The sequence below is a fragment of the Temnothorax americanus genome, unplaced genomic scaffold (assembly GCF_048541705.1).
Source record: "Temnothorax americanus isolate GAGA-0224 unplaced genomic scaffold, ASM4854170v1 Scaffold5, whole genome shotgun sequence".
NCBI classification, from domain to species: domain Eukaryota; kingdom Metazoa; phylum Arthropoda; class Insecta; order Hymenoptera; family Formicidae; genus Temnothorax; species Temnothorax americanus.
Genome location: NW_027509657.1, coordinates 6,670,684 through 6,689,002, shown reverse-complemented (window position 1 = coordinate 6,689,002; position 18,319 = coordinate 6,670,684). Strand labels below are relative to the sequence as shown.

Genomic DNA, 18,319 nt, shown 5'->3' with positions numbered 1-18,319 from the left:
ATTGCCCCACTTGTCTTACTTCCAGGGACAAGTATTAGTTATCACTTGCTTCCTACTTAATAAATTCTTTCTTTCTTTTTTTTATTAAAACTTTATTCTCACAATATACGTATAGTACGCAACGAGTCCGAGCGCTGTCGATTATCGCTGCACAAAGACATTACGACACAATGTATATGATACAATGAGATTTGTACATTTGTAATCGATGACGGGATACCTGCTAGAGTGTGCGTGCGCGTGTATGCGTGTATGCGTGTGTCGCGTACGTGTTTATATAGTCCATATAAATAAAATATCATAGAAAAATATGCGTGCTCCGCTGTATGGCCCCACATGAATCGTATCGCTTACGTCCTAAGTTCCTACGTTGTTCTTCGCATTTCCCACGGGATGATAGTCTCTGCAGTCTCCGCGCAATTCCCGCTCTTATTTCGTTTTTGCTGTTTGTCGAAGTTGATGTTTATTTCTCTATCCATCAAAAAAAATTTTTTGATCTCTTATATGATTTCGCTTATTGCATTTTCGTTATAGAAAAGGACAGACACCACGCTCATCTTCTACTTGCCTTTTTGATATTTTATATGGTATAAAAAGTAATCAATACAAGGTAGTCATACAGTGATCTTAGAAATAATACTCGCCTACAAACTTTGATGTTTATGAGATCGCTTTTGATTGGCATTCCCGATTATACCCGTGGGAACTCGAAATACCGAATGCATATTGATAGCGTTAATTATGCATTTACTTTGTGTAAAATTTATTTATTTACTCAGGAACCTTGTACCGTTCACGTGAGGCAGCTTGCTTCCTGCACGAGGAAAAAACGAGCAAACTTTGGGGTAATCTACGATGACCGCCTATTTCTTATCGTGGTTTCTTTTCATGGAATCATTAGCGAAAATTTTCTTTCAATTTTTTGGTGAAATTATCGTTTGCATTACAGCAAGCTACAAGATGAATATATAAAAAAAAAAATTATCGATCAAATGTAAATTATATATATAATCACTAAAAAATATTGATTGCATTACTACAAAGTAGAAGAGGAATATATAAAAAGTACTATCAGTGATATGTGTGAATTATATATAATTATGAAATTATATATAATCACAAAATTTAGAAGAAATACAGAAGTGTGGATATTCTTTGAAAATGTCGCATGTTAGTGTCCGCAGATTTTTTCGGGATTTCGTCCGCAAACTCGTCGCGTCGCCCCTTCCGCGAAAAAAAATTCTCGCCGAAAAGAAAACTCACGTGCACGATCGGTTTGCGCATTTCATTAAAAAGCGATCGTTCCGCGTCTGATCGCTATTCTTCATCTCCCGCGAACCTACCGTACACTCACCACCCTATAGTCCCGTTACAGAGATCCTTGTAAACTGACTCCGCTATCACGCCGTGACTCTGACTGTGACTGTTTAGGAACCTCGACTTGTCGCACGTCGTCGACGATCTCCTCTGACCGACGTGGCCGACGTTGAAGTTGTGCCTCGCGTATAATCTGCTACCTTGATCGCGCACCGCACTTTTGATCCGATTGTTGGTCGTCGCGGTCTCCGCAAGAGCGAACGATTTGTCGACGGGGTTGTCCCTACCGCGGCCAAATGTGCGATTTCGCGCTTGTAGATGCTGCTGCGCCAGCAACGGCACCGTCTGATTCAGATAGTTGCGGACGGCCTGCGGATGATAGCTGATGTGCGGCGATTCCGGACTACTGATTCCACCTTCCGTAGTCCTGGCGTCCCGGGTTCTGACGATGGTCCTTGCGACATTGTTGGGCTGTCTGATGTTGTTAGGACTGTCGCTGATCCTGATCAGCTTCGCCGGCATTGTTTTAGGCCGATAATCGTCGCCGCGGCAATTAGCGGACGCCGGGGCGAAGGGCCTCCACGCCTGGGTGACGGTCTGTTGCCTATAGGCTCTTCGTGGCTTGGCGCGTTGCGCCGTTGTTCCTAATTGGTTCGATCTGCCTCCGACGCCGGACTGAAATCGAAGGAATTCCGTGAACGTACGTATCGGCGTGAACCGATTGCGTCGACTGCGACCTTGATGCATGGCTTGATGATCAGCAGGTTCGTCAAGAATGCGGAGAAGTAGTTCTTTACATACACGATGAAGACTGAAGAGGGTCTACCGGCGCGTTTAACCCCACGGTAATGACGTGCCATTGAGAAACATTCCAGCATTTTTATCTCATACAATAAAATTATTCGATACAGTTGAAATTAATTGTTACTTTTATTACTTTATTTAAAATTTAATTTATTACCGAGATAATAAATTACCTAAACTTTGCTGCTAATTACACGGCACTTGCCATTACGGCGGGGCTATAAAAAGTAGTTTGCTCCCAAACGGGTGTGTCGAACGTGAAGTGCAAAAGTAAAGTTGAATGCATCTGCTAGGTGACATAGAAAAAGAGTGGTTACAGTACCTACTAAACGCAAATCCCACACGACATGCAGCCTGTAATAACAAAATTTACCGTTTACCCTCCTGCGTAAGGCGACTCTTGAGACGGGGGACGACAGAGCAAACATGGGAAGTGTGAAATAAATGAGAATATTATGTTACGCTCACCATGGCCACCTGATCCGATTGAATAGAACGCTGGGACTTGGACAGTTGCGAATGTTGCTGCTGCTGTTGCTGATTAAAGTAGAAGCAACTTTTGGCCGCTGCCGGAGGTATGTTTCCGTTCGTCAAGTTGCAAGCGTACTGTGTTGCCACGTTCCTAACTGTTAATCGCAAATGCAAGCGATTGAATTTTGTCGGAGACATATATTAAACCGAGAATCTTCTCGATGAGTTTTTAACTTCTGATTTTATTGGCACACTAATTAATTAATCTTCGTGTTTACCAGCAAAATTTCAAATTGATTGAGAAGATATCATTATTAATTGTTCTTACCGTTATGCCGGGTATTTGTAAAGGTGTCTTGTGTCTCCACAGAACTGTTCACCGTCTGCGTTCTTGTAACCCCGCGCGCGGTATTGTCGTCTTGAGACGGCCTGATTGTCTTCTTATTTGGCAGCGACGAGCACGCTGAAAATAAAATATAGTTTACGTGAAAATAAACTGAAAATTAATAAAATAAAATCGCGGGAGATAAAAGAATCTTGTATAATACATTCCTCTCACCGACAATTGTGTCACCTTGGCCGATTACCAGGTTATTCTTCCTGGTTTCCTTCCTAATACTTTCAGACAATCGCCGCAGTCTGGATTTTGACCTGTAAAAATGTGTCGCCGCGAGAAAAAAAGGAAAACTGTTAGTATATAAAATTATATAGATATCTAATTTTGTTAAAATTATTCTTTACAATAGATAAGACTCATTATGTTATATTTTAATAATGCAACACAATCTCCATTGCATAATCGCTGGCTGCGTGAATAAATATATGCTCACATATTTTTATGTTTCCGATGCTTTTCGTCCATCATCGCGTAGAGCTTATTTCTATATTCATCGACTGACAGCTGTACGTCATCACTCAATAATGGTACAACGCTGGAACCCCTCTCTGGTTCGTTTCCTCGTCTGTGAAAACTGTTGAGAAATGAAAATTTAATACGTATTTTATATATAATCTTCATTAATATTTTAAATATAAGTCTTTAATAAAAAGTAATGGCGTGAGAATAAAAAAATTACCTTGTATCAACTAGACGAACTATTAGCTTTCGCATTATAAAAATAAGACAATAGATGCGAAATATAGAAAACGAAACAGAATAACGTTCCTTACATTTTTGCAGCGAAAAATTTAAAAAAATTAATAAATGTTTTTTGCATTGTGTGCAAATAATGCGTACAGATAAATTCTAAATATTGATTGCGTAAAAAATTATTTAATTAAAAGAAATCCACGGATGATTTTTTAAAAAATAGAAATTAAATTTTACAAAATAAATTTGCTTCTAGATCTATCTACGTTCTGCGAAATTATGATATACTCACTCGGCGACGTACGGATGCTCCAGCGCTTCGACTGCGGTGAGTCGTTGTGTGGGGTTGAAGACTATCAAATTGCTGATAAGGTCCAAGGCTTTCTGCGACACTTCTGGCAGCAAATCTTTCAAAGTCCGTCTGGGTCTGTTGGGCGTTTTTTCTAGCAAATTGGTTCCATAACCGGCGCTGACCGATATTAGATCTGAAAAAAATCATTGGGAAAGACTCGGTCACGTCAGTTTTCTCCTTTTCCTCTTTTCTTCTCTTTACTATCAAAACAATCGTAAAAATAGGATTACCTTCGTCCGTCGGTGGCGGCAAGGTTGCCATTATTCTCTCGACTTGGTTTATTGTCGACGAGCCGGGAAAGAGTGGCTTCTCAAGTAGCATTTCGCCGAGAATGCAGCCTAAGGACCACATGTCTATTCCCTTTGTGTACCTGAAAATATTTATATTGCTATAGATGATAGAATCTGATTCTTGCGACGGTCCAGACCTTAATCAATAAAGAGCACGTAAAAGAAATTCTAATTCAAAAGACATTAATCTACGCGTTTGTGGATACAAAAAGTACACGACAGATATAGGTATTTTTTATAATATTAAATCTATCTCTATCATAATATTTATTACAAATAAATTTTATAATATAAATTTTATAATATTAAATATTACGATCAATTATTTTAGGGAAATAATTTTCCACATAATATTTCCCTCGGTCTTAACTGGTACTATATTCTTGTTCGCGTATAATCAATGAACGCGAATAAACTCTCTTCGTGACGCTCCGGACAGAAGCAGGCCGAAGTGATATTTCAGTTCTGTTACGGTTCCAATTTAAATAACGGTATTTCATAACGGTGTGTTCCAGTTTAACTAAATAAACGTATACCTCTTTGAAGCTATGAGAATCTCTGGTGCGCGATACCACCGAGTGGCGACGTAGTCCGTCAGAGTTGGATCACTTCCCGTCTCGCCGTCACCCTCGCCGATCTGCGTGACCGAGCGTGCCAGGCCAAAGTCCGCGATCTTGCAATGGCATTGCGCATTCAGAAGTACGTTGGACGGCTGCAATGAAAGAATAGCGCAAACTCGACATAATGGGACAGTGTGTCGCTCTATCGTGAACAAATGGAGCAAACTGAAAAATTGATGATGAAAAAAGTCGTAAGAACTACAAGAACTTGAGAAATTTGTTTCTCATTTCCAAAATAGGTACAAAAAAGTATCCGACCTATTTGTGGGTGACTTGGGAAAAATTTATAAAATTACGACCTAAAATTTTCTTTAAAAACTTTTTTGTAAGTAATGAAAGATTAACAAGACTTTTTAAGCGCTTTCAGATCATAGGGCTTAGCATCACCTTCAAGTCTCTGTGGATAACGTTGCCCGAGTGTATGTACTTGATCGCCTTAAAAAGTTGGTACATAATGAAGACCTTGTGGATGTCCTTGAGGATGTTGCCCCGCTTGATGACGTTGTGAAGATCGGTTTCTGGGGAAACGGGCCGAAACGTGTTTCAGGCCAAAAGTCTGAGAATCGGCGCACATGGCGTGACCTTCGTGTGCGTATTGTGTGCGAATTTCTTCTTCGGACCGGGTAAAACTCACCCATGTACTCGAAAACGAGGTAAATGTCCCGATCGTTGTCCGCCTTATGCAGCCCGATCAGCTTTATGATGTTCTCGTGATTGGCGAACGACAGTAAGAACATGATCTCGCGGAACGTGCGCTGCGCATCCGTCTGATTTCTAAAGGCGTCGAAGATCTTCTTCACCGCGACGGTGTCCTTCCTTTTCCTCTCGATCGCCTTCCATACTATACCGTAAGCCTGTATAGAACGAAAAGAAAATATTATGGAACAAAAATAATATTATTATAATAAAAAATCTACAAAGGAAACGGAAAAATTTAAGAACTCCGTCCGTATATTTCTATCAAAACTATATAATCACTAAATAGATATTTTTTTAACAACATTCAAGTAAATGTACATTAATGTCAATATGAATTACAGACACAACCGTTTTACATGGTCACATTCTGTTCTTTCATATATCTTTTACAAATATGCAATTATCTCGATTGTGCCGTAAAGGATGAGTAAGAAATACAGTAAGTAGCACGATGCATGAATATTGCATAAATTTCCAATTTGCATTATCACAGTATGAATGTGACCTGTTATCAAATTGTCATCAGATACAAATTATGTGTAAATAGATGTCCATACAAAAATTGCCTTGTGGTACCATTAATCCGTTTGTCGTCGTTGCGACGGCGACGATATCGATTATCTTCAACTTTACTTTCTCTGAGGAAAGGGATTATTGATATGTGCTCAAAAATTGAAAAACGTTGATATAACGAAAGCTACTATCCATTTCTATACTATAATATATTCTAGTATTTTTTTTGTTATCGAAAATAGCGATAAGAATATTTAAAAAATAATTTTAATTGAAAGAGACTTAAAAAAATACAAAATATAATCGAAAAGAAATTGCGCATGAAAGAACTGCAAAGCAATTATAAAATAATTTTGATAAAATAACAAAGAAATTCGCCAGCTTCTATAGGAAACTCCAAAATATCGAAAGACATAGATATCGAATTATATAGTTTGCTTTTCGTCAAATTTAACTGTAATATGTCACAGTTGAAAAATTGACGAATTTGCTTATATCCACGTGCGTCTCTAATTTACATATTAACGAGCGATACGCCGCAATCTTGAAATAAAATGCAGTGCAACTACTTGTATGTGAATTTGCTATCCTAACAAAAAACTGTGTTTTTAAGACCAACAAATAATCGGCGAGCAGTTATACAAAATTCACACAAAATATTGTTAGGCTATCAAAATTCAGTCAGAAAATCTTCTCTAATCAATTGTAAAATTGATTAAATACAGCGTAACGATCATCTTGGCGCGTGTAAATAATTTAAGAGAACGCACATTTTGCATTAATCTACGTATTTTTTTTTTTATTTCACGCTATAATAAATAAAGATAAACTTGTGATAAAGCTCGTGTCATCCGCAAAATTTTCTGTACGTAGGTGAAAGGGAGAGGACAACGTTTATTACCCCTTTGCCGAGACGTCGCACGATGTCGTACTGCTTGCCGATATGCGCGTCAATCTCGGAGACCTTCTCCGCCGCCTTCTTCCCCGACATCGTCGCGGCAGCGCGGTCCTCGAGTCGCAGAAGACGCGGTCCCGGGACGAGGGTGAGCCTTCGCACGTGGGTGCAGAGTTTGTCGGGCGGACGCGAAGAGAAGTGCGAGCCGTCGCGGCGCATTCACATCTTCGTACATCGGGCGGACGACCCCCGGTCGAGGAGATTCTTTTTTTCACGCGACCCTCGGGCGCGACAATGCGTGCCTTTGTTTACGGAATTGACGGCAGTTGCCGAGGCGACCGTGTCCACGGCTGCCGGCGATGTCAATGTCGCCCTGCATAGATGAATTACAAATACACAGACCGAGCGTGAGATAGAGGATATATCATTAGTTCGATGATGAAAGGCCGAAGTCAAAACGATGTTTATAATTTTTTTATTTTTATGATTATAAAAAAATAGAATAACGCATCGCAAAGCTTCGTAACGACGTAAAGAGATTATTTAGTAAATAATTTTTACGTTGTTTGGAATAATATTTTTTGCCTGAAATAGATTAAATAAAGTGTGTGTTAACGCGTCGTTTGACTAGTTTTCAACTTTACTTATTAATTAAAAAAAAACTGTACGGTGGATCGTGTTCACCTTCAACTATAAGCTTCCTCACAGTGTCCTCTTTCCATCGATATATATTGTTCAGATATTTTTGGCAAAAGATTTTTCGCAAACTCGTGTTATTCATAGGAAAATAACCTCTTTTCCTATTAGACCAATGTCAAAATCATTAAAATCACCTAATTTTAAAATTAAATATCTTGAGAACGGGACGGTGAATTATCTTTTTTCTGGGCTTAATCGATTCAGGGGAGCGTTCCTTTTTTCGATATAAAAAATAAAAATATCACTTTTGGCAAAAGTTGTTCATCATCGAACTACCTTAAAGGAACGCGAATTGAAAATATGTACAAGATTCAATTTAAGAAATTGAAATTAAAAATTATGAGATAAAGACTTTCTTTTTTTATTATTTTTTTATAATTTTTTTTAGTACTGCGTTTTATGTAAATTGAGGCTTACATTTTTCATCTTATACATATACATCAAAATATTTCACAATATCTAATAAACGAGGAACAATAGAGAATTTGTGTCATAAAAAAGTAAAATTCTCTGTGAAAAACTCGACTATAAAAATGGAGCATAAATAATGATTTATTTATTAAAAATCTAGCTTTTTCAAATATTATAGATGCCTATTTTATCGATCCTGTTTTATTGACGTCTAGAAAACGCGGCGTCGCTGGAGTCGTGGCGTGGCCGCGTGGCCCAGCGTGGCCGTCGCTGGCCGTCGCGGAGGGAGTGGAGGGACGGGGCATCAGCATTCAGCATTACGTGAAAAATTCGGTGGTTCCCATTCCTCTATGGCGTGAAGATAATCTAACATATAATAATATATTTATCGTTGCGAATACACCGATTGCAAAATGCCCGCGCAAGAAGTCGCGTTGCCGCAGCCGCCAGCCACCGAGAACGAGGAGAACAACGTTCCCTCGTCGCAGCCGATCGTAGGCATCATTTACCCTCCACCTGAGGTTAGGAGTATCCTTTGTCAAGAACTGTGTTTAACCAATATTCGTCGCAGGGGCAGGAGAAAAACGACTGTAGAAAGTGTATTTTGTACGCGACACGCGTATTTTGCACACATAACGCGTTGACCAACCCTGATGGGATCCTGATTCTGTAGCTCTTAACAACAGTGTCGTTATTGTTATATTGTTGTTGCGCAGGTATACTATATGGTGAAAAAAAGCTGCGTGACGACACGTCATTAAGAATTACAGAATGGGGGTACTGGTGCGATATTCGGCGTACAGCACTTTCACACATATGCGTTTATTTGTTTTTCCTTATGCAGAAATTCAGATATCGTTGACAAAACCGCCAGCTTCGTGGCCAGGAATGGACCGGAATTCGAATCCAGGATCAGACAGAACGAGCTGGGCAATCCCAAGTTCAATTTCTTGAACTTCGGCGATCCTTATCACGCTTATTATCAGCATAAAGTAAAGGAATTCAAGGAAGGAAAGGGCCAAGAGCCTACGATAGGTTCAGCTCCTGGGAAAACTGTCAATCTCACTGCTCATCAAAAGCAGCAGGAGATCCTGAAGCAAGTGGAACAGCCGTTTGTACCCAAGGACCCGCCAACGGAGTTTGAATTCATCGCAGATCCTCCTTCCATATCTGCTTTGGATTTGTATGTAATAATCTTTATATATAGATAACTGATATTTTACATTTTAGTAAACAAAGCGAAACTTCTCTTTCAGAGACATCGTGAAGCTAACCGCTCAATTCGTCGCGCGTAACGGAAGACAGTTCTTGACCAATCTAATGAATCGCGAGCAAAGGAATTTTCAATTTGATTTCCTACGTCCTCAGCATTCCTTATTTCAGTACTTCACTAAACTCTTGGAACAGTACACCAAGGTAGATGAACCGCAGCGCACCTGTTTCAAAATCAATACAAATGTATTGTTTAAAAAGCAAGAAATTGTAACATAATATATTTTTTTCTAGGTATTGATTCCACCGAAAGATTTGTTGCCACGTCTCAAGGATGAAGCGTTCAACATGGATAAGATTTTGGAGCAAGTGAAATATCGTGCCGAGTATTTAAAATATCAGGAGGCACAGAGGCGCAAGGAGGAGGAGGAATTGGAAAGGGAGAGAGTCGCCTATGCGCAGATTGACTGGCATGACTTTGTCGTGGTTGAGACCGTGGACTATCAACAATTTGAAGTTGGTAATTTCCCAGCGCCGACAACACCAGACGAAGTTGGCGCACGCGTTCTTATGCAGGTTTGATCATGATTTTCCTGTACCGTTAAAATTATTTTGTTTAATATTTAAAATACTGTGCCATGTGACAATTACGTAAAATATATCGGTTAAAAATATTTATAGGAACGTATAGAGGAGGGTGAAGACGTGGAGATGCAAATTGATAGTGATGCGGAAGAGGAAACGCAAAACCGCGAAGGGGAGAAGGGTGATCGTGCGAAAGATAATAATCAAGTAAGTACATTCCGTTATCTATCGTGCACAATATCGATTCGATGTGAATATTTGTATTGCGATATAACTTAATATTTCTAGGTACAAGATATGGAGGAAGATTCTAGTGATGAGGATGACGTGTCTCCGCCAGGTGACACTCACAAATCTAAAGAACCCAAACCACGAGAAACGAGCATGCAACCGCCGCCGTTGCCGCCTACACCAGGAAACGTGGTGGTCAAGAAAGGATATGATCCGAAACAACATAGTAAGCATATTCTCGAATCATCAGTTAGAATTATTGATTACTTTAATACACCAATATTTTACTCTCAATATTTTTGTAGCTATTAAAGCTGCTCGTCCTGCTGCTCCGGATGAGTACCTGATTTCGCCGATTACTGGCGAGCGTATTCCTGCCAGTAAAGTGCAAGAACATATGCGTATCGGATTGTTGGATCCACGCTGGGTCGAGCAAAGAGACAAGCATCTAGACAAACTGGCGCAGGAGACTGTATTCGCGCCGGGCACAGCGATCGAGGCAAGTCTCAAGCAACTTGCCGAAAGACGTACCGATATATTCGGCGTGGGCGACGAAGAAACAGCGATTGGTAAGAAGATTGGTGAAGAGGACAAGAAGAAGGACGACAAGGTCACGTGGGACGGTCACACCTCCAGTGTGGAAGCAGCGACGAGAGCAGCTCGAGCTAATATCACGCTGGAAGAACAGATTCATCAGATACATAAGGTCAAGGGTCTTCTGCCTGACGAGGAGAAGGAAAAGATAGGTCCAAAACCGGTCAATCGTGTAACCGAGCTTTCCCACATGGCTGCCGCCGCTTCGAAGCCGCAAGCTACATTGAAAGCACCTCCAAAGCCCCCTGCGCCAAAACCTCTGCCAGTACCTGCTCAACCCCCTCCACCGCCGACCATGAGTATGCCTACCATGGGTATACCTCAACCGATGATGCCGCAACCACCGATGATGATGATGGCACCTATGCCACCCATGGCGCCTCGACCACCACCTCTGATGAGTACGAAATTTTTTCACGTACCTGTATCTTGAAAAATATATATTTTGTCATTACATTTTTATAGATACAGCTTATAGAATCGAAATAAAATTATCTGTCGTAGCTCCGGCGATGTCACCGTTCATGCCAACGCCACCGCCAATACAGCCGCCGATGTCGTCTGCTGTAAGTAATTTGTTATAAAATACAACTGTACTACACTTTTTTATTGCTTTATATTTATTAATTAATTTATTTTAATTTTTTCCTTTTTCGAAGATTGGGTTGAAACATCCTGCTAGTAAACCTATGGAAGAAGAACCGCCGACTAAGAAACTGAGAACCGAAGATTCATTAATTCCGGAGCAACAATTCCTTGCTAGAAATAAGGTAAAAAGATTAATGCCAATTTATCGAAAAGCTCAAAATCAAAATATATCTGAACTTCTAGAAATATAATCCTCTTTTATTTAGGGTCCCGTACAAGTTAATATCGCTGTACCTATGATGACTGAGAAGGCTGAATGGAAATTGAACGGACAGACATTGAATATTACCTTGCAAGTAAGCGATACTGTAGCAACTATGAAAGCGCTTATTCACGAGCAAATTGGCATGCCACCTGGGAAACAAAAGTTACAGTATGAGGTAAGGATCGTAGCGAGTTTTCTCGGATGTGCACGAACACGAATAAATATGATATTCTGTAAATGTAATTTCTGCTTCCAGGGTATGTTCTTCAAAGATAACAATACTCTTGCGTATTATAATTTAACTTCCGGTAATGTTATCAACTTGCTACCAAAGGAGAGAGGTGGTAGAAAGAAGTAAATAAAAAAGGTGAATATATGAATTAAAAATATATTATTATAATTATACGTTATATCAATATTCTAACATTGCTGTAATCATTTCAAAATAACATATATGATTAAAATATATATTGGATTTATTTAAGATCCATCTAATAACGTGTAACAATTATAATTTATAATATAATTTCAATAAATATTACATTAAATATGATTTTTTTCGTTGTAATTCAAGCTTGATGTCTCTTGCATTACGTGTACTTGTCTTAGTACTTGTGTAATAATAAATGAAAATAAGTTTTGCTTCGAATTTGGTTGATATGAGTATTTCGTTACAATTACAAAATTGGTAATAGCCATGATTTATTTCAAGATATTTCATGGATATATATATATATATATATATATATATATATATATATATTTCTACGGTTGTTTTATATATTATAGAATAAGCATTTTATTTTTTAAAAAAATTAAGACGCATGACAATATATTATTTACAATTAAAGCTGAGAATAAGAAAATTTTTTACATATTCGTACAAAATAATGTACGAGAGATTCTCACCCGTACATAAAATGCTTCTTGTTTAAAGTACAATAAAAAGTATATCAATTTCAATATTCTAAATAATTTAAATATAGAAAAATATATGTAGAAAACTGTTATCAAAAAGCTCAAATCTATCGCTTTGTATTTGTTTCAAGAAATATCGTGCGTTATGAGGCCTTTTTCGAACATTTCGTTACATGTACGAGATTTACATATATTTTTGTTCGTTTCTTTTCTTCAATATCTGATCCACAATTTTGCGATAACGTGCAGTCATAGGTTTATAAATCTAAAAATATTAATTAATAATCAACTACGATAAAAGATATTCAAACATTCGTTTTACTTACCGATTCGGCATCATCGTAAGGCTGGCATACCAGCGTTAATTCCGGCAAGCAGCGTGTAATTTCATTGAAGCTACAATTATTTCGTAGTAAACCATGTTTCGCTTGATATGCCGCACCCATCATAGCCGAATTAGCTGCTTCCTATCGAACATAATTGTAAAAGTATGAAGTACCTGTACATATATTAAACATGAACAATAATAATGAATATTATTATCGCAATATAGTTACCGAGATACACACTGGTGAATTAAACACGTCGGAAAGCACTTGCAGTATAGCTTTATTTACAGACGCACCTCCCGTTGCAATTATCCGAGTATTAGGTCCTTCGTAAAAAAAAGAAAAATTACCGGAAATTCTTGCGAAATGAGATCGTAAGAGAGAAATTTGCATCACTTACCAATGACAAATCCAAAGTCTTCAGCGTACGCTCTCTTTGCGACAAATTGACCTTCGATAAGCGCTCTCACTTCCACTTCCTTCGAACTGTATCGAGAGATCTCGTCATTGGCTTTGTTGTATCTATAATCTCCAATGACGAAAGGTAGGATCTCTTGCGTATCGAAATATAAAGCAAAATTGCCGAAATTCCCTCGTGGAGTACTTTCTAATAATTCGTTGAATATCTGCCAGCTGCCTTGCGCGGCATCGTTCCGTATCCTTTCGCGCGTTAGAGAACCGTTTTTAAAGCTGCAATACAATATTACCATTACTTTTACGTTGTCGTCATAATAATCGTGATAGAAAACGCTTACCAAAGTAACGCCATGTAAGCCTGATCGTCCACTGGATTGCACAATACGTGACCGTCCGTTATAGTTTTGGGTTCGTTCAACCATAGGAACAAGGTATCGCTTGTGCCCAGGCTGCAAGCGATATCACCTTCTTTTAGCCTCATACCTACGTGTCATTCTTGTCGTGAGTACAACAGACTATTCTAAGGTTGTTATTCATTATATTAACGCGAAATCGGCTGAGTGCACGACTAATATTATTACATACCTATTAAGGAGCCGGGATTGTCCCCAGTGAATGCGATTATCCTGCATTCCTCGTTGAAACCGAATCTTTCCACGAAATAAGGCGATATAGGACCGATGTCGCTGTACGACGAAACAGGCTTACCCAGTTTCTCTCTCAGCCCTGATGCGCAAGTCTATTAAATATGCACATTAAATATACCAGCGAGCATGTATCAAATGTACGTACACAACGCGATTTTACCTCCAATAGCATATCGTCCCAGTCTTTCGTACGGATATTCAAGAGATTCGTACCCGAGCCATCCGACCAATCGACAGGCGCGTAATCGCCCAGAAATAAGGAGGCGATAAAGTTGCTCACCAACGAGATCCTCTGGAGAGAGAGAGAAAGAAAACTGGATATACATAAATGATAACATTCGGCTTAGACGCCTTTTAGAAGCGGCAACAAGCGTATGTGTGACGCACAGCTTCGATCATCGTGATATAATTAGAGGCGTTAAATCACACTGCGGTTGCGTCGCAGAAATTTTTAGATTGTATTCTGTCAAACAAAGTATTTAAAACAAATAAAAAACGCAAGAACGCCAACGGCGAGTTAATGACATCAATTGTTATGCATTGGTACACTTTGTAAAACCAACAAACGCACTCATCAAGTAAGCGATATAAATTGTAAGTTAAGTTCAATCAGATATAGCCATACGTAACGGGTACCTCGGTCGGATTGCCGTTTTCATTTTTTCGAAGGAAGCCACGAGTTTTTAGTAGGTAATACCTCAGTGCTGCAGTAGGCTTCCGGCTTCGTGCGTGCTATTTTCGCAATCTGCGGTCCCGAGAATCTCTCGTACGCCCGTGAACCCGTTATTTCCGCTAATTTCTGAAATCACAGCGCCGCGTGGATAAACGCTGTTCGACTCGGGTCCGGCGCGCAACACCAAAGTCTGAGTCGGCTACTTTAAATATTTGGCCAATTTGTTCGCGCGTATATAGTTACAACTGTCAGTCGTTCGGGGTGTTTCGCATCGCGGAAATAAACCCTCGTGAAAGCTAATGTTAGCCAATAAACGTATGCATTCGTACAAACTTTTAACATATATATATATCAGATATTTTGGTGTATATTTTTGCGAGTTGCGCAATCCATTCTTATTACATCCGAGAAAGCGAAGAGTGAGAACGTTATGCTTACGCGAGGGCCACCCACGATCTCCTCCAAAACGTCGCACTCTTTCGACGTGCTGGAGTCCATCCATACGGGCGAATGAGTCACGGAGAACGACGTGGCGAATTGTTCGTGCAAGAATTTTATGGGGTCCAAACGCTGCAACCGACCCCGGCTGCCTTTACCCCAATAGACCGTGCCGTGTTGCTGCTCGCACATAAAAATGTACATGAAATAAACATATCTCTACGTGTATATCTAATAAAATAATCGATTTTACAGAGCCGTGTTACCTGCGCGCAACCAGAAATGGCTGCTACTTTGCTAAAGTCGACGCCGCAGACGCGTAGTTTGTCCAGTATCATGTCCAAGGCCTTAACCCACATCAGAGAAGGCACCACCACGACACGCGATTCTTCCTTCTTCCGTATGACCCCTCCGTAAGTTCTGCGAACGTTGGAATTGAACTCGTTACGTAAACTGGAACGTATATCGCTAGATATCGCAAATGCCTTCCGACGGACGGTTTAATTCGCCGGAGTATATCTCAATAAATATACAGCGATAATATAAATTAGTATCATTCGTAACATATAATAAAAATAGTTAGTAATTTTGTCCGACAGACAGAGCAACTAATTGACGTGCGATCACAAAACGTAAAAATTGCATTCTTATTTAGAGATCCCTTTGATCGTACCTAAATTCCGGTAGATCATTGTCGAATTGTACGCTGGTCTCGTGCAGCACGGCCAGATTATCATCAACCACCACCGCTTTCAACTGAAATCAGATCGAGATCGCGATTAGTCCGGGTCCAGCATCGCAAGTGATGCGCTAATGATCTCTCGAGTAACCCTCGCGCGATCGTACGTTCGGACGAACGGCAATAATATCGACGGCAACGACAGAAATAATAAATGCAGCTATTTATATCATCGTCGCGCGCCGCGCCGGTGCAACTCGGTCCTTGTACCCCGCGCGGTGCACGCCGATTTTTTTTTAGCGTCGTAGCGCCCCGCGATATTAATTATCGGCCATAATACTTCTACCTCGCCGCATTTTTCGCCGGATTCGCAGATTACGCCTTTCCTCCATGCGGCTTTATCTGCCGACAGGCAGTCCGTGTTATCGGCGCTATTGGATAATATATGGTGACCCCCCCGGAGACGTCAGAGCGCCTCGCGACCGCTCTTTCGACTCGCTCGCGTGTGTTTCCTGCGTAGAATACCTTACGAAACAGCCGTCGTATCGACATACTTCGAGACACGCGTAACACGGGCGTCGAGTAAACTCCGCGGCTCCTCCTTCCTCTTCCCCTCCCCCCTTCCTTGTCCCCCTGCCGGGTCATCTCTCGTCGCCGCTAATGAAACTCGTAAACACACTTCGTAAGGTTATCACTCTCGAAGTGAATAGGGGCATTGACGACGAAGTAACGAGCATTAATAAATTGAATTGCCTGCCGGCGGTTAACGGAGGAATTTAAGAAGTCGAATTAAACGGACGAACGCGCTGCCACAGGACGATAGATTTCCGAGGGTGTTCGCGCTTAAATTACGCTCACGTATAGAATTCCCGTTAATTAGCGCAATTAAAGTTCAGCGCAATTAGCGCGGTTTTAAAGCCGCTGCGCTTTTGTTACTTTTTTTTTTCCCAGAAACATCCGGCGCGATTCTTAGGGAAACGAGATTTGCATCGCGCGCAGGTTTTCGGAAAAGGAAAATAATATAGCGCGAGTCTAAATTGGAAATTTTTCCGCGAAACACCGTTTCCCGGAGGATCGTCCGTTTTTACGGAACCGACTGTGATTTCGGCGATTACAACTTTCGGCAGCTATACAAAACGTAGAAAGATAAATCAGACACACACACATTAACATTATCTTCTCTTTAATGAGGAACGACCGTTTTTTTTCGCGCGTGTCTGCAGCATTGAAGTTTTGATTCCGGAGCAAAATCTCATTTCGTACGTGCCGATTTCGATCTTCACCTCTCTGACAAAATGTCGAAATAAGGTGCCAAGCACCGGTATTGTTGTGTTAATACCGCGTGGTCATCGGAATAATCCCGACGCGCGAGCGTCGCAGAATCATCGAGTAATGTCCCTAATGTCACTTTTTTCTTTTTCTAATTTTAAGACGTAGAAATTGAAAAGTAAGTTAAACCGAGATTAATGTTAATGGAGCTTAACCGGGACTAATATCCCATTTCTACCAAGGTCGATTAACTTTAATCTCTAGTTTTAAGAATTCGAAAAAGATAAGAAGTAAGTTAAATCGAGATTAAAGTTAATCGAGATTAATGTCCACTCCTATTCCCCATTGCAGTTTTAAAAATTAAACATTGATAGAAATAAACATCAGTCTCTCGAACACTTTTCTAGATAAACAAAAAAATTCGAAAGGATTCAGTAATGATCCGAGAGGGGCCACGCGATGTTCCTCTTCCGCTTCTCTCAAGCGGTTCCGTTTGTTTAGATTGTACGCGTTGACACGCTAAACGCTCGAGCTTCCGCGTGTCCTCGTCGCGTTTCGCGGCGCGTCTCAGCTTTAAGTACTACATCGTTTTTTGTTTTTTTTTTACCTGCTGCGTGCTCAGGTCTAGACCCAGGTACGTCGCCGTCGGCGGTTCGTCCATGCTCCGGTCCGCGCGTAGGTTCGGCGTCACTCGCTCCCGGCGGCGTGTCCGCCCGCCGCTTTGCTGCTGGCGTAACTAAGTGCGGGCGAACGCGCGGGCCTGTGCGTTGGCGTGGCCCACGTTGTACATCCTCGTGGCGCACTTTAGACGTCGTCGTCGTCGTCGTCGTCACGCCACGCGTTACGCTTACGGTTCCGCGGTTTCGCGCGGGGAGTACCGTGCAGCCCGCCGCAGCCCAGCTACGATACCAGCGAGATTCAACGTCGTTACGTAACGTAACGCGCTCTCGCCGGATCCGTTCCGTCTGGAGATCGTTAGCGCGGATCGCGGATCACGGCGAGTCGACGACGAGAGGCACGAGGCACGCGGTACCGCGATAACGCCGTAAGAGTGCCGCGTGCGTCGCTCGTCGCTCGAACGCGCTGGTGCGGAACGAGATCAGCCTGAGGTAACTCGAGAGAGGTTTTACGCGGCCCAGGTAAAAGGAGAGGAGATCGTGCGAGCTGCTTTATCGGCGGTCTCTCCGGAGCGTGGGCGTTGCAATCACCTGCCGGCGTTGCACCTGCTGCCCCAGGAAAGTTGCGACCGGCCGCGAATCGCCGCGGCGCGTTATCCGAGGAGTTCTCGAGCTCTTAACGGATAACACAGGGTA

At 41.1% G+C, this 18,319-nt stretch overlaps 3 protein-coding genes across 7 annotated transcripts; 1 reads left to right on the top strand and 2 right to left on the bottom strand.

The window, feature by feature from the left end:
* Positions 1-91: 91 nt before the first annotated feature.
* Positions 92-8,110, bottom strand: LOC143904031 (extracellular signal-regulated kinase 2). Of its 2 annotated transcripts, XM_077418240.1 has the most exons (12): positions 7,058-8,110; positions 5,579-5,798; positions 5,332-5,462; positions 4,861-5,036; positions 4,265-4,404; positions 3,975-4,167; positions 3,423-3,563; positions 3,152-3,243; positions 2,921-3,055; positions 2,590-2,747; positions 2,444-2,475; positions 1,818-1,992 (listed from the first exon to the last, which is right to left on the bottom strand). In XM_077418240.1, exons 1-12 carry the CDS (start codon positions 7,268-7,270, stop codon positions 1,962-1,964), a joined length of 1,662 nt encoding a protein of 553 aa, XP_077274366.1. In that variant the 5' UTR covers positions 7,271-8,110; the 3' UTR covers positions 1,818-1,961. The 2 variants fall into 2 exon arrangements, with proteins under 2 accessions (XP_077274365.1, XP_077274366.1); XM_077418239.1 differs by lacking the exon at positions 2,444-2,475 and having other exon boundaries at positions 92-1,992.
* Positions 8,111-8,432: 322 nt separating this feature from the next.
* Positions 8,433-12,189, top strand: Sf3a1 (splicing factor 3A subunit 1). Its single transcript, XM_077418238.1, has 11 exons — positions 8,433-8,689; positions 9,014-9,344; positions 9,418-9,577; positions 9,668-9,949; positions 10,055-10,165; positions 10,247-10,415; positions 10,495-11,184; positions 11,288-11,349; positions 11,443-11,553; positions 11,638-11,811; positions 11,893-12,189. The coding sequence occupies exons 1-11, from the start codon at positions 8,575-8,577 to the stop codon at positions 11,992-11,994; spliced, it is 2,307 nt and encodes a 768-aa protein (XP_077274364.1). The 5' UTR covers positions 8,433-8,574; the 3' UTR covers positions 11,995-12,189.
* LOC143904032 (xylulose kinase) lies at positions 12,011-18,042 on the bottom strand. Of its 4 annotated transcripts, none has more exons than XM_077418242.1 (12): positions 17,614-18,040; positions 15,732-15,814; positions 15,325-15,511; positions 15,059-15,238; positions 14,645-14,746; positions 14,108-14,239; positions 13,886-14,039; positions 13,639-13,783; positions 13,284-13,573; positions 13,124-13,209; positions 12,881-13,021; positions 12,011-12,819 (listed from the first exon to the last, which is right to left on the bottom strand). In XM_077418242.1, the coding sequence occupies exons 1-12, from the start codon at positions 17,665-17,667 to the stop codon at positions 12,739-12,741; spliced, it is 1,635 nt and encodes a 544-aa protein (XP_077274368.1). In that variant the 5' UTR covers positions 17,668-18,040; the 3' UTR covers positions 12,011-12,738. The 4 variants fall into 4 exon arrangements, with proteins under 4 accessions (XP_077274368.1, XP_077274367.1, XP_077274370.1 ...); XM_077418241.1 differs by having other exon boundaries at positions 13,112-13,209; positions 17,614-18,038; XM_077418244.1 differs by having other exon boundaries at positions 13,112-13,209; positions 15,325-15,478; positions 17,614-18,036.
* Positions 18,043-18,319: the final 277 nt, after the last annotated feature.

Coding starts and splice junctions, on each gene's coding strand:
- LOC143904032 (XM_077418241.1), bottom strand. CDS start 17,667: ATGGACGAACCGCCGACGGCGACGTACCTGGGTCTAGACCTGAGCACG. Junction 14,240..14,644: donor AAGCCTACTGCAGCACTGAG/GTATTACCTACT, acceptor CTCTCTCTCCAG/AGGATCTCGTTGGTGAGCAA. Junction 13,784..13,885: donor CAATCCCGGCTCCTTAATAG/GTATGTAATAAT, acceptor AATGACACGTAG/GTATGAGGCTAAAAGAAGGT.
- LOC143904031 (XM_077418239.1), bottom strand. CDS start 7,270: ATGCGCCGCGACGGCTCGCACTTCTCTTCGCGTCCGCCCGACAAACTC. Junction 5,037..5,331: donor TTATCCACAGAGACTTGAAG/GTGATGCTAAGC, acceptor CTTTCATTGCAG/CCGTCCAACGTACTTCTGAA. Junction 4,405..4,860: donor ATTCTCATAGCTTCAAAGAG/GTATACGTTTAT, acceptor AAATATTTTCAG/GTACACAAAGGGAATAGACA.
- Sf3a1 (XM_077418238.1), top strand. CDS start 8,575: ATGCCCGCGCAAGAAGTCGCGTTGCCGCAGCCGCCAGCCACCGAGAAC. Junction 9,950..10,054: donor GCGCACGCGTTCTTATGCAG/GTTTGATCATGA, acceptor AAATATTTATAG/GAACGTATAGAGGAGGGTGA. Junction 10,166..10,246: donor GTGCGAAAGATAATAATCAA/GTAAGTACATTC, acceptor TAATATTTCTAG/GTACAAGATATGGAGGAAGA.